At 43.5% G+C, this 25,858-nt stretch overlaps 3 protein-coding genes across 8 annotated transcripts in view; 2 read left to right on the top strand and 1 right to left on the bottom strand.

Annotated features, from left to right (window-relative positions):
- Positions 1-641: 641 nt before the first annotated feature.
- ripk1l (receptor (TNFRSF)-interacting serine-threonine kinase 1, like) lies at positions 642-13,154 on the bottom strand. 4 transcript variants are annotated; one of them, XM_027019049.3, is made up of 11 exons: positions 13,085-13,154; positions 12,527-12,697; positions 9,748-9,901; positions 8,922-9,059; positions 7,448-7,679; positions 6,376-6,525; positions 5,865-5,941; positions 5,225-5,300; positions 4,410-4,991; positions 3,777-3,926; positions 642-3,107 (listed from the first exon to the last, which is right to left on the bottom strand). In XM_027019049.3, exons 1-11 carry the CDS (start codon positions 13,093-13,095, stop codon positions 2,812-2,814), a joined length of 2,037 nt encoding a protein of 678 aa, XP_026874850.2. In that variant the 5' UTR covers positions 13,096-13,154; the 3' UTR covers positions 642-2,811. The 4 variants fall into 4 exon arrangements, with proteins under 4 accessions (XP_026874850.2, XP_026874851.2, XP_081551113.1 ...); XM_027019050.3 differs by lacking the exon at positions 13,085-13,154 and adding an exon at positions 12,975-13,083; XM_081694987.1 differs by lacking the exon at positions 6,376-6,525.
- Positions 13,155-14,617: 1,463 nt separating this feature from the next.
- Positions 14,618-23,272, top strand: dusp22b (dual specificity phosphatase 22b). Of its 2 annotated transcripts, XM_027019035.3 has the most exons (7): positions 14,620-14,906; positions 15,680-15,713; positions 15,822-15,904; positions 18,391-18,440; positions 19,652-19,726; positions 22,460-22,631; positions 22,853-23,272. In XM_027019035.3, exons 1-7 carry the CDS (start codon positions 14,886-14,888, stop codon positions 22,994-22,996), a joined length of 579 nt encoding a protein of 192 aa, XP_026874836.1. In that variant the 5' UTR covers positions 14,620-14,885; the 3' UTR covers positions 22,997-23,272. The 2 variants fall into 2 exon arrangements, with proteins under 2 accessions (XP_026874837.1, XP_026874836.1); XM_027019036.3 differs by lacking the exon at positions 19,652-19,726 and having other exon boundaries at positions 14,618-14,906.
- An 891-nt stretch (positions 23,273-24,163) lies between these two features.
- Positions 24,164-25,858, top strand: part of irf4a (interferon regulatory factor 4a) — an 11,398-nt gene continuing 9,703 nt past the window's right edge. Inside the window, exons 1-3 of one of the 2 annotated variants that reach the window (XM_035519891.2) lie at positions 24,164-24,377; positions 25,035-25,234; positions 25,762-25,858. The exon at positions 25,762-25,858 is cut by the window's right edge and continues 90 nt beyond it. In XM_035519891.2, the coding sequence (XP_035375784.1) occupies positions 25,037-25,234; positions 25,762-25,858 (295 nt within the window). In that variant the 5' untranslated portion in view covers positions 24,164-24,377; positions 25,035-25,036. Of the gene's footprint in view, positions 24,378-24,911; positions 25,235-25,761 lie in introns of both variants that reach the window. The other variant, XM_081694682.1, reaches the window with a different exon arrangement.

The following is a 25,858-nucleotide window of genomic DNA, read 5'->3' as shown; positions in this document are numbered from 1 at the left end:
GTGAGAACAGCTACTGCTTCTGGCCTAACGTCTCAGGCGGTGAGAACAGCTACTGTGAGGGGTGCAAAGATGGCCGTTCTCTGTTTACTGAACACATTTGTTGGTTGCCATGGACCAGACAGAGGGCAGTGTCCTCCCTCAATGTTACTGTGTCAGAGAGGAAGTGAATCCTCTTCTAAAGCAGAACATCCAAACAGCCAAAGCTCTGACTTTCTCAAGTCTGTTCTGTACATGTTTTGCGCTCGTCTGGATCCTAATAGTTGGATCAGTGCAGGCTTGGGCTGATGAAGGTTGTGAACTCTTGAAATGATGTCATCTTAATCCTTGCCAATGCAGATGGACAATAAAACTTCTAACCATCTCCATACAATGCATGATACTATACATTCATTTGTTTGCCTAATTGGTTAGTTGTTCTATCAGTCAAACCTTTCAGATATAGCTAGTCCACCGTATGAATATGCTTTTTTTTTTTGATTGGTCAGGAGGCTTATTCTTATTAAGCAAAGAATGAACACAACAGAATTAGGATAACACCCCACCCAATAGAATGTAATACCTTAAAAAGATCCATAGTTCTTTAAGCTCCATAGATACTAAAATTATTAGGGAAGTGCCAAAATAAACAAACAACTCGAAAATGATTTTTGCATTTTTAATACATTTCAGATTAAAAATGGGCATCTAACCACATAATGATGTTCTGGATCCTCAATGGAGATTTGGGATTATGTAAAGATCCATCAGTCTGATGGAAATAAAAAGGAAATAAAAAAACACAGCCATTAAAAACACATCTAATTCTTACATGACCATATTCTAGTCTCTTTTTTGTACAGTCACTGGGCACTTTATTAGGTACACCTGTTCAACTCCATGTTAATGCAAATATCTAATCATCCAATCACATGACAGCTACTCCGTGCATTTAGGCATGTAGACATGGTCAGGATGACCTGCTGAAGTTCAAACCGAGCACCAGAACGGAGAAGAATGGATAGATAGATGGGTTGGTCTGAGTATTTCAGAAACTGCTGATCTACTGGGATTTTCGCACACAACCGTCTGTAGGGTTTACAGTGAAAATCTCACGTGAGTGGCAGTCCTCTGGGCTAAAATGCCTTGTTGATGCCAGAGGTCAGATGAGAATGGCCAGACTGGTTCGAGTTGATAGAAAGGCAACAGTAACTCAAATAACCACTCATTACAAGCGAGGTATGTAGAAGAGCATCTCTAAAGGCATATCACATCGAACCTTGAAGAAGCTTGCCTTGTCTGATGAGGCTCAATTTCTTCTGTGACATTTGGATGGTAGGGTCAGAATTTGGCACAAAAAACATGAAAGCATGGATCCATCCTGGCTTGTATCAACAGTTCAGGGTGCTGCTGGTGGTGTGATGCTGTGGGGGAGATTTTCTTGGCACATTCTGGGCCCCTTAATAGCAACTGAACATGGTTTAAACACCACAGAGTACCGGAGGATTGTTGCTGACCATGTCCATCCCTTTATGACCAGTGCACCCATCTTCTGATGGCTACTACCAGCAGGATAATGCGTCATGTCACACAACGCATATCATCTCATAATGGTTTCTTACCATGGCAATGAGCTCACAGCACTCAACTGGCTTCCCCAGTCACCCAATCTGTGATGTAGTAGAATGGGAGATTCACATCATACAGCAAATATGCAGCATTTGCACGATGCAATCAGGTCCATATGGACCAAAATCTCAGAAGAATGTTTCCAGCAACTTGTTGATTCTATGCCATGAAGAAGAATTAAGGTAGTTCTGAAGGCAAAGGGGGTCGAACCTGGTACTTGTAAAGTGTACCTAATAAAGTGGATGGCGAATATTATTATTGTTCAAAGTTCATAATTATTGAGTTTTATCGGAGAGCAAACTCTCAGGCACTCAAAACTTGGAGCACATTTTTGTAGTACCGCTAAAACACTGCCAACTTGCAAGAGTTTGCTGGTGAACTTGCCGGTGATTATTTAACTAGAATTTATAAGAATAGAATTTTGTAATGTTATACAGTTTCAAGGTCATAAATCTGTTTATCAGCATTTAAAGAACAAACCATCTAGGACCTAGGAAACAGAAGTAAATACTTTCCGTTGTAAAGGTCTCTGGACTCACCTTATGGGGTCAGTATTAGCTGTATAATACTTATATGCTATATAAAATAATATATGCATGATGGGTTTCAAATAAAAATTTTTTTTTACAAAATTTAAAACGATTTTTTAATGCTTTTTTTTCTGCAAATATGAACAAAGTTTTGCCTTTGAAAAATTAATTTGAACACTTTGCACTGTTCTAATTAGTGCTTTACCCTCATAGAGTTTATTTGATGAAAATTAAGAATTTGGATAGGAATATTCTCTGACAGATGGAAATTAAAGAGGTTCCAGCCACACCTCAGACGTAAGCTGACAGAATCAGAGAGGAAACTGACAGACCCATAGCCATCGAAGGGAACTATTCCATTACATTCAGTTCTTTGCTGAAACAAATATATCATTGCAGGGTTGCCACATATGAAGAAGAAGGCAGTTGTTGAGAGATTCATGATAAGGAACCTAACTATGAAGATGAAAAATAGCAGAGTCACTCTCTAGTCACATGTGAGCTGGAATGAGCCCAGAAATTGTTTGGGAATAGATCCAAAAGAAAATACAAAAGTAAAGTTAAATCTCCAAACACAACTACCCTTTAAAACCTGAACCCCCCCCCCCCAAAAAAAACCCCACCTCTTCCCCAACATCCAGAATACCTTCAACATAAGGCAGTTTTAAAATGTGTTTTAAAAAACTGTGCCATCTTGACACTTGAGCAGTAAGCTGAGGAGCACGTTGTGTTTGACATAGTTCTCCAGTGCATGGCACAAGGATCCCACTGTGCAGCCGTGCAGGCCCTCCTTCATCTTCCAGCGCTCCAGCGTCTGGTACACCTTCTCAGCCAGGCCGTCCTGGGCGTAGTCGTGCTCGACCGTTTCTATCTCCACCTCGGTCAGGCCGAGCTTTCGGGCGAACGCCTTCCACTTCCCGCCTATGTTCTCCCGGACGATTTCCAGGTGCTCGTCAGAAACAGAATGGTCCTCTGGAAAAGGCCAACACAGAAATCCCAGGGATCATGGTGAGGAAGGGTGAAGGTGTGGTGAGGGAAGGTGTTAGTATTATTCGGTACATGTTTTATTGAATTTTAAAGGAAGAGATCAATCCAGAATGCTAATAATGAGTGCTGAACACTGGGGTCGACCAGTTAGCATGACGTCAATTTCCCTGTGGGGGTCTGCAGCCATCATGAGCACTTTGGATTAACGCGTTTCTTACATTTAGGCACGTGGAGATTCAGTCTTGCAGATGGTGCCAGTGAATAAATCAGGATCGTGGGCTACAAAATTATATCAAATCAAAGACTAGCATATAATGTTACATCTTTATATGTGGCTAAGACAAACTACAGAAGAGCCACTATGTTTTGGTTTTTGTTTGTCTGAAAACACCATCAAATGATTTCAGACAAACAACAGGAAATATAAGTGTTAAATGGCCTTGCTGGAGTAGAAGAAAGGAGTGTGTGGTTAGGTGCTTATCACATCGCAGCCACTGATTAAATGTATGACAGGAACTGGTTTCCTGGAGAATCAAACACCTATGATAAAACTCTGAACTGAAGTAATAAATATGGAAATAGAAATAATCTGTCCAAGGACAGAAGGAACTTGAAGCAGTAAGCGGAGCTGTGGGACACACTGGGAGTCCTCACCATACTTCAGCAGCAGGTCCTTGTACTTTGCGCTGTTGGCTGGAATGCTGGAATGGGTGCTGATTGAGCAGCTCTCACTGCTCTGGAAGTTCATAGTGTTGTTGTTCCCGATTTGAATCTTGCTGGCTTTAGAGATGTAGAGTGAGCGCCCTGCAGAAAGACGACGTCAAACACTGGGCAAACGGTGTGTTACAGGATGCTTCTCTTTGCTGTAAAACTTGCATACTGCTAAAAAGTATAAATGTTAACACGAACACATTAGTACATTTTGTGATGCTATGCGATGTGTTAAGGAAACATTTGAGTTGCAGGGGAAATCAGTATATGAAGGTTAACATGAGAATAGACCTGAAAAGGTAGAAAGTGAACCAGTTGATATTCAAATTTCAACAAGTGTAAGGCAAAAAATGTTTCCAAGAGCAGAGGCAGTTGGGTAGGCAGATAACTCAGTTTTAGAAAGCAAATGTCCATTCCAGGATTTTGTTGTAGCTGCCTAGAGTTAGTAATCAGCTCAAGCCCAGAAGGTAGCTAAATTATTTAGTGAAACCAACTGGGTGATGCCAAAATCACAGAAAGACTTTTACATTTTGGCCCTGAACTTCTAGCCCTGTGTCTATGGCTTTCCAGTAGTACCTGCTTCAGACTGGGGGCAAATGAGAGGTGTGCCGACATGTAACCCAGGGCTGGATTCTGCATACGCCGATGCTGCCAAGGGGCATGGTGTCCCCCCGGGCCAGGACTGGAGCCACTCATACTGCGAACTCTGCGGCTGGTGCTGTTCCAACTGTGGGTACAGTCCTGACATCTGACTGTTGAGTTCCGGTCTGTGCAGACCCTCAAATGGAGCCACACCAGGGGAGCGGAGCTGGAGCTCCTCCTGCTGAGGGCTCGATTTGGTCCAGGACTGGACGGAAGATGGTGGGAAAGGCTGCCCCAGACCCCTGTTACTGGCCAGGATGGAGTGGCTGTACGCGCTGAGGTCCGGCTGCTCCACCCGGCTGTAGCTGCCGCACTTGTGGTAGTTGAGCTCCTGCGCCAGTTTCTGCTCCACGCTGGCCGAGCTGGCAGGACTGGCGGGGGTGGCGTCCACCTGAAGTACCTCTGAGGATTGGAAACTGAGGTCCTCAATGCTGGTCTCTACAGGCCCCAGGTCGGAACTGCGCAGGGGTGTTGGGGAGTCACCAGAGCAGGGAGGATGGGATGGAGGCTCCAGCACTGTTCCACAGAGACATACACCCATTCACATTACTGGATCACTCATATCTGTTCAGCCTTAATGAAGACATAAGTAGCTGTGGCTAGTTAACCTTCTCTGACTTTGCCAACACAGCTTTGAAGGCCCCTTTCTGTGGCTTTTAAACTTGGAATAATTTGCCAGGATTAGTCAACAGTGACAACAGTGCAGGATTGTAAAGTGATCTTATAGCATGAATGCTAATTAGGAGCACCTGTGCCAGCACCAGACTTCTCTGTGGTGAGGGATTTCATCTTCTCCACCATCTCAGAAGGCCCTTCATACAAATCCTGCAAGAAACATACAAACCCTGATTCACTGAACTTTTCTTTTGCTCAAATAAAACTACAAACGAATGACTATGAACCAGTGTTGCTGGCTGGGTGTCCATGGCATTATGCAGCTAAATGCCATAAAAATTAGTGAAAGAGTAATCAACCTTCAGGCTTAATTACGCTTAAACTTGTTTGTTTCGGAGTGCCAGACTCTGATTCTGTGGCACGCAACAAGATGCTGATCTAAAACAGCAACACTGCATTGAATTAAATATTTCCTGACTAATATAATGTAAACAATACCACTGCATCTAAGAGAATTCAAATATGCAGCAAATGTATTATTTAATGACACCAATGCATAATTTTGATCACATGCATTATCTAACCTGATTCCTTAAATGTTGAATAATAACTGAGAAGGCAGAGTCAGGAGACAGAAGCGCAACTTTAAATAAACCCGGGGATCAGTGCTCAGGGATCTGCGCCCAGGAATCATTGCTGCACTACTAATCTGAAACATGAACACTTTTCACAGACCTACATATATGCTGTCATTGTAACCAACAAAACACATACCATAAGATTATGCAAATCCCGCTCAACATCCCCTTCAAGCTTCTCTTTGTAGACAGGTCTGAATGAGTTATAACTGTCTGTAGTAAGACAGAGAGTTGCTCATGCTCAATCAAACAGCATAAAAACAAACAAGGTTTTAGTCACAGATTCACATTCACACAGTGTCCAGCTGCACATTCTCTATGTGCTTCAGTTTTTAAGGTCGTTTAATTTCTGCTTGTATATTATTATTATTACACAGTGATGTCCTAACCAATGTCTCACATTGGGCCTCTGGTACTGCATGATTTTATTGTGATGATAAAATATTAGATCTGCAGAACACAAATTCCTTACTGACTTCATCTACATAAAGGAGCAATAAACATCTTTCTCTGTTGATCTTCAAATTTCGCGTGTGGGTTAAATTCACTGTAATGCGAACAAAAATGTTATGATCAAGTTATTGCTTTCCCATGCGTCCCGTCTTGTGCCTCACCCACTCGCCCATTAAGTGGCACCACTTAAGCACCTTTAAACGTGGGTCGTTTTTCTGGGTCTTTGTCCCAGGATTCGGTCATAAGCGTGACGACCTCTACAGGAGCATCGTGCGGGACAAGAGTCATATCAGGGCGGTCTCCTTTACGGACACACTGGCAGATCTGATCTTCACTTCTGGCATCTGAAAGCGTAGAAGGCAATGTGGTGTGAACGCAGGGTGAAAGCGAGTAAACCAACAATGTAACGGTCCAAAAGACTGGACATCAAAACCCAAGCCACATTGATTACCAGTCTCACCACCAGATATTCTGATACTGCATACTGTCAGTATCTCTACCACAGAATGAAGGCAAATCCAACAGGGGCAGGATGCTGTTTGCTTGTACCTTAACTTGTGCATGTTCTATAGTTATAAATGGTCATATTACATTTTTATAATCTCTTGATATTTTAAATAACTGTTCATTAATTATTTGACTAGAGTAAATAAAAACTATTTTCAAGGTTATTTTAGATATTCCATTACAGTTATGAAAGCTTCCATAATTTATTTTGTATATTCTAGAGTTAATTATTAATTAAATCAGATTTTTTGATTTTGTAGTCCTTAGTTCTCAGCCAGAAAAATCTCAAATGTTATTGAGTCAAATTACAGGTAGGTTGACCAACTAAAATAAACGCAAAAAACTTGCAAACCACTCGCACGCTCTTTTGTAGCCAAGTTATCTTAGTCCTTAAATCATAGAAAACAAAACTATCTGAAGTTCACACAGATCAGATCTGCTTCAGATGTGGTGTTCTGCACAACAGTTTAGAAAGACTGAATGATCGATCAAGCGTTATTGAGTGTGTACATTAACTTGTACATTCTGCGTATCTGTTGTGTTTAAATGTTTTTATTGTCCCCTTTGATTATTTAAAATCATAAAATAGATTTGTGCCACCCCCCCCCCCCAAAAAAAAAAATTATAATAATTATTAATTTAATTAAATGGAAATAAAAGGATCTGTATAAGATTTCTGTACAAGGTTTGGTGAGGATGTCTACGTATTGGTAGGGAGTGTGCAACCTCCCAGTGTGAGGGTGTGTGACAGTGCCTCACTCTCGTAAGGCTCATGCTCTGTCAGGATCACCCAGACGACGATGGCGAAGCTGAAGACGTCCGACTTTTCAGAGGAGCGCGTGTTGATGCTGTCCAGGTGCTCTGGGGCCATGTAGCACAGAGTCCCTGCCGCCCGCACGGACGTCCTGCGACCCAGGTGGCTCTGTCTGCGAGACTCCTCCTTCGTCAACCGGCTCCACATCTCACAGGTGGCAAGGCCCAGATCTGCAATCTGACACACACACACACACACACACACACACACACACACACACACACACACACACACGCACGCACACACACACACACACACACTCACACACACTCACACACACACACACACATACACACACACACACACACACACTCACACACACACACACACACACACACACACACACATACACACACACACTCACACACACACACACATACACACGCGCACACACACACACACACACACACACACACACACACACACACACACACACTCACACACACATACACCACACGCGCACACACACATACACACACACACTCACACACACACACACACACACACACACACACACACACACACTCACACACACACACACACACACACACACACACACACACACACACACACACACACACACACTCACACACACATACACCACACGCGCACACACACATACACACACACACTCACACACACACACACACACACACACACACACACACACACACTCACACACACACACACACACACACACACACACACACATACACACACACACTCACACACACACACACACACACACACACACACTCACACACACACACACACACACACACACACACACACACACACACATTCTCTTCCCTGAAGATATTGACGATGACATTGATATGTTTATGAAGTATAAATCCTTTAGTTTTATACTTTGAGCACACACAAGTGCCACAACCCTCAGATAACATTATAAGTAGCTGCTAAAGCTGTTCTGTTCTGCATGTGTGAAGTAATGAACACTTCAGTCCCCGTTTTCCCTCCAAGTAGGTTAAGCAAACTGTGGTACCCACTTCCTCTCTCAGTTCTTCTATAAAGCAGCTGACTCATACTACACTTTTACCCATTTGGGTCTTGAAGCAGATATCTCCATCATTGCTGAAAAGGCCACCCTGAATAGTTCTACATTTCCCACAAAAAAGAGGAATATGTATACAGTGAATATGTAAATAATGTAAATAATGATTTTTTTCTCCAATAAATCTGATATGGGGATCTTCAAATTTAACTATAATTTGGAATCAGAAAACTTAAGTCCACAAGGACTTTTATTTACTCTAATGCTTGAAAATCACAAATAGTACACTGTTCTAACAGAGGTGAGAAATAGCCAGTGATTCACCTCTGAAAGTTAAGATCAGAAAACATGCATTCAAAGTGACACCAAAGACACTGCATTTCAGACACTGCATTTCACTGTACCTTTATATGGAAATGTTCATCTACTAAGATATTTTCTGGTTTCAGGTCCTTGTGAATGACTTGTCTGTCCGTTATATAAACCATCCCCTCCAGGATCTCCAAAATGACCCTTCCTTTGATGGACATTGGAACTTTAACCTGGCATTGGTAAAACAAAACAGCACTGAAATACACAAATGGCCCCAGATTTGAAGATCACTGGTCCAGAGGGGAAAATAAAAACCTTAACAGTCCCTTAAAAGGTTTGATCACTGGACATTTTTCTTACAGTTCCACAGGACTGACTCTAACATCTAGAGAGAGCATCCAAACTGATGCGTGCTGTAGCACCTCACATTGACCTACAGTCCTTCTGATCCACAAAGTGGAGAGTGGACAGTGGTGGTCGGTTTCCACCCTAGTGTACCATATCAGGGACTACTCTGCACCACAGGTTTTAATGTGGTCTTAATCAGACTGTTTAAATTATTGCTTTATCTCCGCTTGTACCAGGTATTCAGGGCTCTGGATTGTTTGGTTCAGGTGGGTTCACAGCTGGAATTTTGTCAAACTTGCTTAGTTTTGTTTCTAGTCTAATGCATACAGTACAACACTGGTTTAGTGTTAGCCCAGGTCCAACACACCCATTCCAACACTGGTTGAGTGTTGGTCCTAGAACTGACATGCTCATTCCAACAAATCAGCTCATTGCTGAGTCATCACAGGTTGAGCTGAGGTGTATTAGAGGCAGAAAAGCACCACACCATTCAAAACTGTGGACCTCCTGCACACTAGGAGGCAGGCTGGTAAACCCTGGGCTACAGTGCAGGGGAAGCGGTGCTCTTACGCTCTGCAGCATGGCCAGCAGGTTGCCTTTAGGGATGAGCTCCATGACCAGTGAGTAGTCCCCGTCCTCCAGAATGACTCCCAGCAGCTTCACCACGCGCTGGTGGTTCAGTCGGATCATCATGCTTCCCTCCTTCAGCAGCGATGACCTCTGCCTGATGGCACACGAGAGGCGAGGTTTCAGCTACGTAGTCTTTATTGTTCGTGACAAAAAAGAGAAAGAAAGAAACAGCAAAGGGAAAAGTGGACGTAAGAAGAAGTCCGCGTTTCAGCCGCTCTACAGTCCGCTGACTTCCGGTACCCGTGGGCTTGAATAAAGAGGAAAATAAGGAACAGGTGCGTTGGGTTAGTAATCAGGTGACTGTGAGCGGAGCAGGTGTGTGGTGCGGTCTTGAGCAGGGGTGGGCATGTCCCTCCTGCTGGACACACGCCACTGCTGCTCTTGGCCGACAGGCAAAAAGTCTCTGTGTAGGATCCACTGTTTTTCCCTACTGACTTCTTAGTTTAGTAGTTCTAAATGTCTACTACACTTATGTTTTACTATGTGCATCCAGTACTTATGCATGTTACTACTAATCCTTTTATGTTTATTACTTAATGCACTTTGCAGGGCTAGAGAGAAGGCATATACACTGCACTGTACCACAGTGGAACGGTAACTCCACCCTACTGAAAGTCTTATTAACATAAGAATTAACATTATTAACATAAGACTTTGGCATGTTATCCGGGAGGCACTGTTTTACTGAAAGGTCATGACTATCCTGACCTTCCTGACTGCATCATCGATGAGTTTATTAATCATACCTGTTCTTACAGAAAGAAGATCTGTGATTTCTCAGTCTGATACTGGCACTGTGGGGACAGATCACGTTTGTAAAACTTTTCTTCCCTCCACACATAAACCATCCTAGCACAGTTCAACTGCGTGGCGATAGTCCCTTTCAAACTTCGTAAACAGAAACGATGGTGTACGCTTGTTGGCAACAAATGTGTCATTGATCCATAGTGTTGATTCCATTTAACAGCTAATTCAATTAACAAAACATAATATAGCGAGATATTTTATGTAGGTGTGATAAACATTATTGTACTTTTATCCTAACGGGGTGATGGGGCATATACACAGGCATTTAGATTTAATAAGCTCCTTCAAAAATAAAAGTCTCGCCATACTAGCAGAATCTACTCTATCCCCTATGCATGCGCCATCTGTTTTCAGTAGTTTCTCGTTATTGAGGCCTGGGGATTTCAACCTTGTTATGTAGCTAGCTAGCTAGCTAGAAGCTCCCCTGCTAGCTACCTTTGATCTACATCCTTCTAGATGTGTTTGCCTGCACCTAAGAGTATGTTTATCTAATGTGTCTAATATGGATTTCTTGACTTTACTTTTCTATATACTAGGACCACAGTCGGCGTTCACATATCTCGTATTTAACGCCATTATGTATACTGTCTGTGAGGCTGCGTCTGTGGAAGCGTAATGGAGAACAGTGAATGTGTAACTTAACATTAACCCCAGTCAATACCAAATTAAGATCAGCCAATCCCCATACACTGTGGCATTGTGTCCTTTGCTGTGGAGATATAAGATACTTCAGGACGCAAAACTTTGGATGTTATGCAATATTCGACATAAGCACATAGACTGGAGAGAAATGCCAGGTTTCTCCTAGAAGTAGAGATGTTTGGCCACTGAATTGGCGGCCTTCCGCCAAGTCTACTATTCTGTAGGCATCTGGGAGAATTTCTCCTGTTGATATGAGGAAATTTGCATATAAATGAATTTCTCCTGTTGTTATGGTGAATATGCTCATATAAATGATAGCTACGATCCTTGATTAAGTTGATTTGCGGGGACTTTGATTCCGTTTTGTTTTAAAAGCTTTATTAAATCTAAATGCGTCCGTACATGCGTCATCATCATCATGTAAGGATAATGATTTGTTACACACGCATACACTATCTTGACATTAGTATTTTTTATGAAATGATTTAGCTGGGTGTTAAAGAACCGCGTCTTTCCGGTGAAACCATGCATTTGAGGAACTTTAAAAGGAGTGCACGAGCTGAACCACCGCGAACACGGAGAGTAACCGGAGAGATTAACCGGAGAGAGTAACCGCGGGGATAGTGCCCTCTGGGCGAGTTTCAACGTTTTATTTGTCACGTACATAGTCATACATGGTATAACTCGCAGTTAAATGGTTTTGTGACTGCTCTGTCCGAGCTGAGGAGATACAGGGATACAATAAATGTATAATATAATATTTATATATACACAATGTACAATGTATATTTGTATATATGTGTATATACAAAATGTACAATTACAAGTTGTAATTTACAATAACCCCGGAGAGAGTAACCCCGGGGAGAGTTACCTGGAGAGAGTAAAGGCCGAGAACACAACCGGCAGCACCTAACGGCGCTGACCGTCTTGGTGTCCGTGGCGTACATAAATAGGACCGAGCACCAGTCGACCTCTGCATCTCAGGATCACTCGGCAACTCCGCGCAATAAAAACCAACAACTTTACCAAGCGCAGTAATTCATATTTGATGAGGTTTTTCGAATGACAACGTAGTTGTTAACAAATAAATCACAGTTTTGTGTGTAAATGTTTGAGTTTGCATGATTGTGCTTTGCGGTGTGTCCAGTGTGCTCATGGCGTCTATTAAAAAAAAAAAAAAACTAACAAAAAACGATATTTGTACATAAACAGAATGAAATCTGTTATAGTAACGTTGTGGTTTAGTCCGGAGAAGCCCCATACTCACTCTTTGCGCAGTGGTCCTGTGTACACGGTCTTCAGCACCACTTGGCCCAACGTTTTATGGTAACACAGGTATACCTCTCCAAATCCTCCATAGTCGAGGCGCTCTTTCTTAATTAGCTCCGATGACTTCATTAAATCAATGTCCAAGCTCGATTGCGAAGCCATGGTTTTACTGCTCAACGAGACGAGAACCGGATATTAACACATGTTAAACTTTTTAAAGCTTACTGAACACTTCAGGTGAGCGTTAAAGCTACTGAGGTCAAATCGCTGCGGACGTCGGAACATTGCTCAGACGCGAAACGAGAAAACGATCCTCACTTTAGTAACACGACGAAACTCTCCTAAACTACCTAGTTCCTTTAACTTGCATAAAGTTGCAAAGGCTCACAACTGTATACCAACAGTACTGCAGGCTAGAAGTAAACGAAGCACACTCATAGTAATACCTTTTCTGAATATCAGAGAACAGAGATTAAAAGAAGGTAAAGAAGATTACAATCCTTCTTGAAAAGTGCGGAGTTTGCCAGATACGTCAGAAAAGCAACACTCTACTTACGGATTTAACATAGTAGCCACGCTACTTTCAATTCCGAAGCGCTTTGATTCCGGGATGTAGAGTGAATGTGTTTTTAATTATCGCAAGTGAAAGTAAAAAAACTAACTAGACTGAAGTAATCAACGCTAGAGCAGATGATCTTCGCCTTAAAATTACAGCGAACTCTCGTCTGATATATTGTTAAAAGCAATCTGTCTACGCTACTAAATCATTCTCTGACCACTTAAAATGTTTAAAGGTTTATTCAAGGTTAAAAAAAAGCCTGTTAAGCCTCTGTCGATTAAAACTGGTTATCGTAAGGGGTATCTTACATTAATCTACATAAAACCAGCCTACATAAAGTTACAGCATAGTGAGGAAATGTTTGTGAACCATTATGTCAAAATGTATGAAATGGGAACTTCTGACAAAATAAGTCATAATAATAAATACCCCCAGCATTTTACGCAGCTATATAGGTTTAGAGATAACAACTTAAATATGTGTTTAACTACCTGGTCAATCAAGTAACTAATATTTTTATCTATCTGAATGTTAGTGTGTTTATCTGCTAGGTGAGTAAGATTAGCTTTGTGGCAAAAAAGAAACAATTCTCGGGTTTATAGTCACGACAACGAAGCCTGCGGCTCATTCATTAGGGATTTGGACCCAACCATGTGTAAAGCTGCTTTATGACAATGCATGTTGCAAAGTTGAAGCGCTCTCAATCTAATATTCCAATTCTTTCCCTGTAAATCTCTTTCATTGTGTTGGACACTGAGGTACAGGTTACACTGGAAAGAAAATTAGGTTTCCCTGATTTCTAACATAACTACTAGAAAAGGGTTTCCTTAGAGACAAAATGACCACAAACCTTTTTAAACATTGCCCTGTTTTGTAGAGTTTTCACCAAGTTACGAACAAAGCAATTGGCAACCACTGTGCTCAGTGACAGCTCTTTTAGCAATAAAACATTACCACTGTTGAAGGCTCGTTGAGACATTTCACTTCAGGGATCCATTTTATTTCCATCTGACTGAAGTCTCAGTCACCTTTCACATAGCCATACAGAGCACAATGTAGGCTTCTGTCTCCTATAATGCTATATCCTTTATTCTCAGACTCAGACCTTCTACCAGAGGCTTGAGAGTTTGAGGGTGTGGTGCAGTAATTTTGCTGTTCCTAGGATTAGGCTCTAGACTGGGATTGTTGCATAGTTTTGATCTTGAGGTGCCATGATTAGAGCCTGTCCAGCTATTGGTAGTATATATATATATATATATATATATATATATATATATATATATATATATATATATATATATATATATATATATACATTTATTTGTTTATTTTTTTTACAGCGTACTGTAGTAAACAGTAAAGGTAGTTAAAAATGTAGTGTAGTATAAATATTTCGTCCTTTATATATATCGTTCATTAAATATATGATTTCATGTCATACGTTCCTTTGTATTGCCTTCCCTCTGTGGGCGATTCAAGTACTTCCACTTTAAGAACATCCCACTACTCTTACTAGGAAGCTGCAAAACGTTCACCCCGATGTAGCGCCGGACCGTGCTCCCAGCTCTGCGTTTAAATCATTCCGAGAAAAGTCGCAAAGGTGTGCTGAGATCAGCTTCCTTTAAAGGCGGCTCGTTTAAGAGAACTACATATCCCACCTACGTGCATGCCGCTGAGCGCTTCTCCATACGCTGCAGGCTGCTGAAGGCAAATCTAGACGGAGTAATCAAACTCTGCTTCTAGTTTCAAACCTCGGGACCCCCTCCGGAAACCTGCATGCTTGTGCCAACGCTTTGACATGGGGAACGGCATTAACAAGGTAAACGCAACGTGTGCTACCACGGTAATAACTTCTGACGTTGATGTTTAATAATTTGGAAAAAGCCTATCTCCGAATTAAAATAAGTAAGCGCCTCAGTGTAGCTACGGGAAGGGAGCCGGCTTTGCCAAATTAGTCAGGCCATTTTTGTGCGTTAACACGGCATTTTAATGAAAAGGAATAGCCACCGATTCGTGTGTATACGGAGCTTTATTTGGTGAAACACGCACAGTGTGGCCGATGCCCTTGTGTGGGCGGGGGTCAGATCACAGCTTGCGCTCTATAGACAAGCGCGGAGAGGTAAGAGGGATGGGCGAATGCGGTACCACGTCCTAAGTCATTTCATCAACGTTCACACTTAACGAGAAGTTTCCGTGCACACGAATCCTCAGGCTGTTTGATCGGTCGAGTTAACTCCCTTTACAGGCAAAATACAACAAACGCTCTCGTTTGCCGACGTGAATGACCTCCGTAAATTGTAATCTTACTTTTTCGAAAAAGAGAGACATGGAGAAACGTTTCCACATAACATCGCGTCTTCGTTTGCGGATGACGGGCGACGAGCGCAATGGTCGTTCACGCCTCTAAAAATACACCCGTTGCCAGATCTGTCCCCTATTCCCGAACAGCGAAGAGTCTTAAAGCAGAAATTCATAAGTTTAGATAAGGCCGTGCCATTAGGGCTTTTAGTTCCAGAGAACGATTAGCGATGGTGGACAGTAAGCGCATAGATTGACGTGACTAGTTATGACTCTGGTTATTGTTCTCTATAGGTCCTGCCTGACCTATACTTGGGAAATTTCAAAGGTAGGAAAAATAATGCATAAGCATACCATAGAGTGACAAAATTCCCCCAAAAGCCATTAGAGTCATTTAGTGGGGGACTATTTCTCTGTTTTTTCTCCTCTGTTTTAGACGCCAGAGACAGGGAACAGCTGGCGAGGAACAACATCACACACATTCTGTCCATCCATGATACCGCTGCACCCATCTTACAGGTAGTGGAAGCGCACCTCTCCTTTGTCTACTGCTCACTCTTCTAATGTGTGGTATGACCAGTGTTTTCAGTAGACCTGAATTTACGTTAGTGTGCCGTCGGCTGACTTGACCGGGAAGTGGGTGGATTCGTCCGTTTTGAGTGACAGCTCCATGTCTCAGACTTCAGTGTAGCCCAGGGTAGTTTTACCTGCCCCTGTGATTGCCCCTGCCTGGTCAGTAGTGGCTTTGGGACCTGTTCACCGAGATCTCTATCTCTGAACGTCACTGCTGGGGCTGAACTGGATGTAATCAGACCTGTAACTGTAACATCCCTGTTGTGAAGGCTTTCTGTTACTTAGGGTTGATGAGTACAGACTTTGGATCACCTCTCTCGCATACTTGTTATTACTATGGTGACAGAATGGACAATATAATAAAATAACTAAGGTTACCTTCTAGATACTGAAAATTCTCTCAAATAATTGTATCAGAGTTGGAAAGGTACAAATGCAGAACACCTTACATGACGGCACTGATTAGTAATGACATCCAGCTCCATCTCTGTGTGTTCTGTGATCATCTTGAGCGGGCTGATGGCATGTAGCAAGCGGCTTTGTTGATCTGCCCACTGCTGCCACACCTGCCAGACTGGTTCGCCTGCCGTGTGTGATGTCTTTCACTCAGCTGCTTCTCCCATGACACACACAGGCAGGCATCTCAGGTATCGCAGTCGAGCTTTGTCTCGAGTTAGTAAGCTTAGGATGCCAGTGCAGTCACTGACAGAGAGCACCGGCTGGCCCACAAGCTGTAGACCGAACGTGGTTCATCTAAGTGAAGTCTAGGTCCAGACGTATGGAGACAATGCTCTGCCCAGTTCAGACGTCCCCCTGCTATAATACGCCTTGTCCATCTGGGGGACAGTTTGACAATGAGCGGAGGGCTTGAATCAGGTGAGTTGAAGGAGATCTAACCATGCAAAAGCTGGAGATTTGACTACAAACGTTTAAATATCTTTCGGAATATGTATGGGAATTGAGTGTTGTGTTGCTGCTATCTTGGTGAGGATTATCCCTTAAAGGAGAGATTTTAATCTCAGTGAATAAAGAAGTAAATAAATTAATTAACAAGATTGAATGAAGGCCCCCCTTTTTTTTTTTTTGTTTAAAAATCTCCTACCATTTTGTACCAGTAAGGGGTGCTAGACTTCCTGCACTGAACATGACGTGTCTTTACCATATGTTCAGAACGACCTACACATGTCAGTGACACGTCCATGCGCATCTTTAACCAGCGCCCCCCGCCTGCTGCCCAGGGCAAAACCTTCCTGCAGTCAACCTTTCTGGGCTTACATTGGCTGAGAGCTCCAAAAAGCTGGGCTTACATCAGCTGAGAGCTCCACTCGGACTCCTGGGTGGCATCCATAAGGCAACCTGGGGCATTTGGAGAGAGAAATGTTAGTTTATTCAAACGAACTTATAAGTCAGGAAGATGTTGCCTACCTTACCTCATAGTTGCAGTTAAAGTCAGATACTTCAACTTCCCTAATGTACTGACTGAGACATTTTTGGGATTATGGTTTAAATGGAATTTGTTAGTGGCCATTATGTTTTGCACAGCATTATATATAATGGAAGGTAAGTAGAAGATAACTCTCTATATTATGAAAATTTGGTAATCCCCTTAACTTGAGTGCACAATCTCCTGAGACCTCATCTTATCAGACATACGCATACACACCACATCACTTTACTAGCCTACTGTACCGCCCCACAGTTTGCAACCTCTCAGTTATCAGAGCGGAACCAAATAACACGAGATTGTGTTCCCCTGGGAAAAAGCCCTAGGTCATGTGGTGTAGGTATCTCTGTGAAAGGGGGCGTTATGTGAAAGGGGGAAGCAGTCATGCTCCCATGCTGAGAGCATGCAGCAGTAGTCCTGCCGTTGCATAAGGCACCAATACTTTTGATCTTCACCCAGTCCTTGTGGAACTGCCACGTGATTGTGCACGTGCACGCTCAAGCTCAGTGAATACTGCGTGTGAATAAAGTATGCAGTTTTAATCCATCTGTTGTGCAGCTACCTGGACTTTCGTACCCAACATGTACAGCATGGCTAACCATAGAATGACATAATAAAATAACACTTTTCTCTTTGACGTGCTTGCACCCTCTGCATCATGCAGCATTTCTCACAGAGAATCAAACTGATTTGAATTGCATCTCGAGTGTGAAGCGGCGTGGCGGGAGCAGAATGTGTGTGGGGGGTTCTTTGCGTGGGCGGCCAGAGGGAACGCTCATTAGCATTAGGTGTGCGCTGCTTCAGTGTGTGCGTGAAGCGCCCCGTCCCCGAGCAGAAGACACATCAGAGCCAACCTGTGCGGCCAGCAGGCAGCTCTTCTGAGGGACAGTAGCCAAGACGGCCACTCTGGGCTGATGTGGTTTTGTTGTTGTTTCGTTGCTGGGTTGTGCTGCGCTGCTGACACTGAGTGACCTCTGCTTCTGTTTAGGAGATGACCTATCTCTGCATCCCAGCTGCTGACCTGCCTACGCAAAACCTGTGAGTAACGGCTGTGCCGCGTCTGACTGCCAGGTTTTCACACCAGCCAGAAGAGCCAAAATGCTTTTCTTCTCTTCAGCTCCAGTTACTCTGGCAACCTGGGTGAAAAATGTTGTTCATAAGAATAATCAAAACCCTAAGAGGCCAGCAGATGTCTGTTGTGCTGAAGAGAGAAGTTGCGTTCTGCTTCTCAGTGATGCCCTCTGCTCTCGCGCTGTCTTCCTCAGCGCTGCCCTTTGCTCTCGCGCTGTCTTCCTCAGCGCTGCCCTTTGCTCTCACGCTGTCTTCCTCAGCGCTGCCCTCTGCTCTCGCGCTGTCTTCCTCAGCGCTGCCCTCTGCTCTCGCGCTGTCTTCCTCAGAGCTGCCCTTTGCTCTCGTGTTGTCTTTCTCTCTCAGATGTAGGCATATATGTGTGGTATTCACCAGCCAACTAACAGCAAACTACAGAGGATGCCACACACACACCTACACACACACACACACACACACACACCCACCCCCACCACTTCCTCTTCTGGCCTTCTCTGTTCAGGAAGGAAGCTCTGAGCCGTGTGCTTCTGCACAGCCTGTTCTTCACCGCACCTCTATTTATAACACCCCCCCCCCCCCTACAGGCCAAACCCTCACCCCCTCAAGATCCAAATTCTTGCTGGCCCCCATCCTCTGCCCCCCCCATGAACCTGTCCTCGTCCCCTCCCAGCCCTGTGAAACCTCGCCACACAGAGTCCGAAACTCACTGTCTCTAGCAAGAGTGGACCCACCGCACTCTCTCATCCTGGTCCTGTCAGGAGGACATATGGATGACAGACACACTACCACCACACCCACCACACCCAACCCACCACTTGTGACACCTCTGGCATAATAAATTAGAATGAAGACAGCGATGATGATGATGGTGGTGGTGGTGGTGGTGGTGGCACTGTAAAAAGAAGAAAAAGACAAAATGCAGGTCAGCTTTTGTTGAAGCTGTTTATCTGTGTTCATCTGAGTAAAGTTCAGCTATGAATTTGTACACATTGAATATTCTAGCCCCTTCCTTACTGAGGTGGGGAGAAACCTCTTACACAGTTGTTATTGGGACCTAACTGTTATGAGGACCTACTTCAGTCCCCAAACATTTCATCCAAGCTTGGCCAATTACCAGACTATTTAATTTTTACATTCATGCCGTGCACTCATCAGTGTAAAAAATAAAGTCTTCTTTCTAGGGTACAGCATTTTAAAGAGAGCATCACATTCATGCATGAGTCTCGGCTCAGGGGAGAGGGATGTCTAGTACACTGGTAAGTCTGAGGTCTTTAGTGCTTTTATCTTCTATTTCAGCCATGTTTCTTATTTGGTCACACACACACATTGAGATGTATGATGTTATCACATTAGGGCTAAATGTGACTGAAGGACTTGCTGAGTGTTTCTGCCATGAGCAGACCTGCAGAGTGTCGTTCTGCACAGTTGATAACTAGGTGACAAAGGGGAAGCCTATTTTTACACTTCCTAAAAGCCAGCTCCAGTGAGCAGCAGGCCCTGTTTGATTTGAATACACAGCCCCGGCCTGAACTGTTCACTACCGCGCAGACCCTCGTGGTGTTAAGGTGCTACTCAGAAATGTATCCCTTCCACCAAGACCTGAAGACAAAACTAAATTTGACATGGACACCATATCAGCAAATCATTCAATGTAATGGCACCTTAGAGGACAGGGTTTCCATTCATGAATCTTTTGGGTGAGGCACAAAATTCCTTAATGGGCTTTGCTTATTTGAATCTGAAGATGGTATGACAATAGCACAGGCCAGTTTATGTCACTGGTCCTCTCAGCCATGAGCCGTATACACACCAGACATCAGCCCAATATCCAGAGATCTGTATACACAACACACATCAGCCCAATATTCAGAGATCTGTATACACACCAGACATCAGCCCAATATCCAGAGATCTGTATACACACCAGACATCAGCCCAATATCCAGAGATCTGTATACACACCACACATCAGCCCAATATCCAGAGATCTGTATACACACCACACATCAGCCCAATATCCAGAGATCTGTATACACACCAGACATCAGCCCAATATCCAGAGATCTGTATACACACCAGACATCAGCCCAATATCCAGAGATCTGTATACACACCACACATCAGCCCAATATCCAGAGATCTGTATACACACCACACATCAGCCCAATATCCAGAGATCTGTATACACACCACACATCAGCCCAATATCCAGAGATCTGTATACACACCACACATCAGCCCAATATCCAGAGATCTGTATACACACCACACATTAGCCCAATATCCAGAGATCTGTATACACACCACACATCAGCCCAATATCCAGAGATCTGTATACACACCACACATCAGCCCAATATCCAGAGATCTGTATACACACCACACATCAGCCCAATATCCAGAGATCTGTATACACACCACACATCAGCCCAATATCCAGAGATCTGTATACACACCACACATCAGCCCAATATCCAGAGAGCTGTATACAGACCACACATCAGCCCAATATCCAGAGAGCTGTATACACACCACACATCAGCCCAATATCCAGAGATCTGTATACACACCACACATCAGCCCAATATCCAGAGATCTGTATACACACCACACATCAGCCCAATATCCAGAGATCTGTATACACACCACACATCAGCCTAATATCCAGAGATCTGTATACACACCACACATCAGCCCAATATCCAGAGATCTGTATACACACCACACATTAGCCCAATATCCAGAGATCTGTATACACACCACACATCAGCCTAATATCCAGAGATCTGTATACACACCACACATTAGCCCAATATCCAGAGATCTGTATACACACCACACATTAGCCCAATATCCAGAGATCTGTATACACACCACACATCAGCCCAATATCCAGAGATCTGTATACACACCACTCATCAGCCTAATATCCAGAGATCTGTATACACACCACACATCAGCCCAATATCCAGAGATCTGTATACACACCACACATCAGCCCAATATCCAGAGATCTGTATACACACCACACATCAGCCCAATATCCAGAGATCTGTATACACACCACACATCAGCCTAATATCCAGAGATCTGTATACACACCACACATTAGCCCAATATCCAGAGATCTGTATACACACCACACATTAGCCCAATATCCAGAGATCTGTATACACACCACACATCAGCCCAATATCCAGAGATCTGTATACACACCACACATTAGCCCAATATCCAGAGATCTGTATACACACCACACATTAGCCCAATATCCAGAGATCTGTATACACACCACACATCAGCCCAATATCCAGAGATCTGTATACACACCACACATCAGCCCAATATCCAGAGATCTGTATACACACCACACATCAGCCCAATATCCAGAGATCTGTATACACACCACACATCAGCCCAATATCCAGAGATCTGTATACACACCACACATCAGCCCAATATCCAGAGATCTGTATACACACCACTCATCAGCCTAATATCCATAGCTCTTTCATACTGGCCTGATGCTATTGTTATAGCATGGAGAACTTGCTGAAATGGGGTTTGAACCCCAGTCAGTACTAATTGCTCTTAATTGAGGTTTTGATCTTCATCAGAAATAATGATTGAATTTCAGGTGACATGGAATCCCAGCAATGTTGAACGGAATGATAAAGGGGCAGAAGGTTAGAGGAAATCTCCATATGCCAGCCCCTACCCCAGACCAGCAGCACACATCTCAAAACAAGCTTCAGCATCTTGATATATTTGTGTCTTATTTTTTGTTTGTTTTTGTATATTTATTGCATGGTACACAAATCATTACAATCAAACAACCAACTAAACAACTATATAAAAAAAACCAGTAAAATTTCCAGCAGGTTCATGATGGTTTTAAAAAAGTAAAATGGATCAAAGTTCTGCTGCTGAGCATTATTTTACCAGTAAATATTCCCGATCCTTCCCTCCTGCTCCCTCTCCGGGTGCAGTCTGGCGGGTGTGTCCCGCAGCGTCACGTTGGTGGTGGCCTACATCATGACGGTGACGGGCGTGGGCTGGGAGGAGGCACTGCAGGCCGTGCGGGTGGTGCGACCCTGTGCCGGGCCCAACCCGGGTTTCCAGAAGCAGCTGCAGGAGTTTGAGAGCACACAGGCCCAGGAGGTGAGGCAGGTGCACATTACCAGCCATGCAGAGCTGGCTTGAGGCGAGAGCAAACTCGCTTTCCACCACTTTTTTTACTTATTCACTTGTGTTGTTTTTTTTTTTTTTTTTGCTTTTGCAGAGCAAGACGTACAGGTTCCCACAATGCATTGCTTCTTTAGAAGGACGCTGGTCTGTAGTTCACCTTATGACCTTCAGATTTCTCTTCACTCCTTTTCCAGTTCCGAGAGTGGCTGAGGAAGAAGTACAAAGACTGGCCTTTCGACGATGAAGAGCACATACGTAACCTGCTGGCTCAGGCCTCTGCGCCCACCACAGCGCCACCCGGAGGAGTGAGGTCTGAGCGCAGGCCCCTGGACACGTGAGGAGAGCAAGAGGCCGAGCGGCCAGGCAACCCTTCCCTAAATGCTCTGCCTCCACGTGGCTCCGCTCCGACCGTGACCGACTCTGTCGCCTCTGACAGGGCTGCTGTATCCACTGGCATCTCCACAGTTTTGTGACCGTATCTTTTGTGTGATAGGCTGGCACTGTTCTCTAACTTATTGCCTTTTTGTAAATAGACGACGCCAATGTTTGCACTGGAGCAATGTTGAACACACATTTGTATTTCATTGTACACAGGAATAAAAATTTTTATGTCAGTGTGATAAATGTGATGTATGCTGGTCTCTGGGTAATATGGACATTGTATTCGGGATTTTTATTAAAGACATGATTTGAAAAAATTTCTTATATTGTCAGATAAACCTTTATTTTAACTTGGAGGATTAAGTGAGACTGGGGTCTATTTGCAGTGGGATGCAGCTGTTTTCCCATGCTTTACTGGTTTCGTCAGAAGTCATAGATAAGGTTTTCATCACCATTTCAGTGTCAGACAAGATCCCAGGTCAGTGGACTAAATGTACACAGCTGTGTGTAGATCGGTTCACATTCTGCATTCTGTATAATTGATCTGAAATTTAACAGTTTACATTCGTTACAGCCTTAGGCAAGCCTCATGTACTATACTTACACTATAACCTACATAAACCAATGTGGACAGTGACGTATTTCTCCTTAACTCCGCCAGATGGCGGTATCCTTCCTCTCTGAGCCATTTTCAATGGCTATGCTGTCCTGCACATGCTTGTAGAATAGTGCCAAATTGGGGGAAAATAAATAAATAAACACACACACACACACACACACACACACACACACACACACACACAAAAATAAATAATTAAATAAATAATAATAATAAAATTTATATATATATATATATATATATATATATATATATATATATATATATATATATATATATATAATACACACACACACCACACACCCACAGAATTCAAAACAGGATTCAGTATTGGCTTAATTTTACCTTCAGCATCAGTGACTTTATCGCCCTACTTCACGAGAATAAGGTAAACAAAGCGAGCGGATATCGGAAAGGATTACTGTGCTGAGCAGGGACATTTTCGCTCTTTATCCGTGCGTGATTGTTCCGTCGCCTGTGCCGCCTCGGAGTGAGGCTCGCTGGGATTTCCCGTGTTGGATGTTTACTTGCGGGTTTTTGGTCCGACACGTTTCACAGAAGTCTTTCACGACTTTCACGGAGCCCTCTGCAGAAATGCCCGCCCTTGCTGACGTCGGTGGGATATAAAGGGTCGTGGCTGAGCTACGGGCTTCCGACTCCGTGGGTCGGTTCGAGCATCAGCGCTGCCTGCAGAGAGCCTGTGCAGTGTCTTCACAAAGGTAAGCGCACACGTCTGCTTTACCGTACCTTAACTAGCATAGCACAGCGCAAGATACAACTAAATCCTGCTGGTGATAATTAACACAGACAGTGACAAAGATGTACCGAAGTTTTTATTCATTTTGCAATTTTAGAGTATCAAATTCTTCTAGGTAACTAGACCAACAGTGTGTTTATTACCATAGTCTAAATAATTCATAGTGAGAGTCCTCATTTAGCACTGCACATCCAGTACTGACTGACTTCCTACACTGTTAAATTAGATTGCTTTGAAGGGTGGTTATCCCTGATCAACGTTTTGGCATGATTTGATTTGATTTTATTTCTGTTTATTTATTTATTTATTTATTTATTTATTTATTTATCTATCTATCTATCTATCTATCTATCTATCTATCTATCTATCTATCTATCTATCTATCTATCTATTTATTGTGACATTTGAATGCATGCCTCCAAATATGCCTTTACTGTTTTTGTTTTCGTTTCAAGCATACCCACACAACTTAACATCTCATCGTAACTGCATGCAGTTGCGGCTGTTTGTTTTTTTCCATTAGGCTAAATTAGCCCGCTTGTCGTCTTGCATCGCATTTGCATGAGCCAAGCTGCGCACCTGCCTGCCCGGTCACCACTGTCGCATGCGTCTTTGACAGGGATGAATTTAGATGGGGACTGCAGCATGTCAGTCAATTGTGGCAATGGCAAACTTAGACAATGGCTCATCGAGCAGATTGATAGCGGGGAATACCCCGGCCTGGTGTGGGAGAATGACGAGAAAACCATTTTCAGGATACCATGGAAACACGCGGGAAAGCAGGACTACAATCGCGACGAAGATGCCGCTCTCTTTAAGGTGAGTGACCAGGGCAGCTCAGGCTGTGCTGGGGTCGCACTTGTAGTAAAGTTTCAGCTTCTTTATCGTCATCATTATCACTGCTTTCTTTCTTTATGATTAGTTGAAATACTATCACAGCAGTAACAGGGGACTACTAATTAATATAAAGTCATATAAAATAATGTAAACGTAACGATAAGGGCCAAAGACAGTAGGTTGGTGGGTTATATGATAACGCTGTGACCTGGGATGATTTGGTACATGTTTGTCTGACTTATGGAAGTCAACTTTCCCCTCTTATCAGTTAGATTGGGTGTATGAATAAACGATGAGCTACATTAGTGCCCGCGTGTGTGTGTCTGTGTGTGTGTGTGTGTAAAACCTGTCTGTTCATGGGCAACGTGGCCTTAATTCTGCTAGGGCCAGTGCCGTGTAGGGGGGCTCAGGTCACACCACTGACCAGGGCGCCCACGAAGGAGAGAGTGGAGCAGGCAGAAGGTGCCTGGCTGAACTATCTCAGCTGCTGTGACTGGTTTGTGTGCCAGGCATGGGCGCTGTTCAAGGGGAAATACCGGGAGGGCGTGGATAAGCCGGACCCTCCCACATGGAAGACCCGGCTCCGCTGTGCCCTCAACAAGAGCA

The sequence above is a fragment of the Electrophorus electricus genome, chromosome 13 (genome assembly GCF_041902795.1).
Source record: "Electrophorus electricus isolate QZ-2024a chromosome 13, ASM4190279v1, whole genome shotgun sequence".
In the NCBI taxonomy this organism is placed as follows: Eukaryota; Metazoa; Chordata; class Actinopteri; order Gymnotiformes; family Gymnotidae; genus Electrophorus; species Electrophorus electricus.
This window is presented reverse-complemented; position numbering and strand designations above follow the sequence as displayed.

Bases quoted from the DNA above. Each gene is read 5' to 3' on its own strand.
- ripk1l (XM_027019049.3), bottom strand. The intron at 9,902-12,526 runs GTGAGTATGGGG...GTGTGCCATCAG, and splicing joins ACAGGACCACTGCGCAAAGA to GCAGAGGTCATCGCTGCTGA. The intron at 9,060-9,747 runs GTAAGAGCACCG...TACCAATGCCAG, and splicing joins TGCTGGCCATGCTGCAGAGC to GTTAAAGTTCCAATGTCCAT.
- dusp22b (XM_027019035.3), top strand. From the start codon at position 14,886: ATGGGGAACGGCATTAACAAG. The intron at 15,714-15,821 runs GTAGGAAAAATA...CCTCTGTTTTAG, and splicing joins ATACTTGGGAAATTTCAAAG to ACGCCAGAGACAGGGAACAG. The intron at 22,632-22,852 runs GTGAGGCAGGTG...CTCCTTTTCCAG, and splicing joins AGAGCACACAGGCCCAGGAG to TTCCGAGAGTGGCTGAGGAA.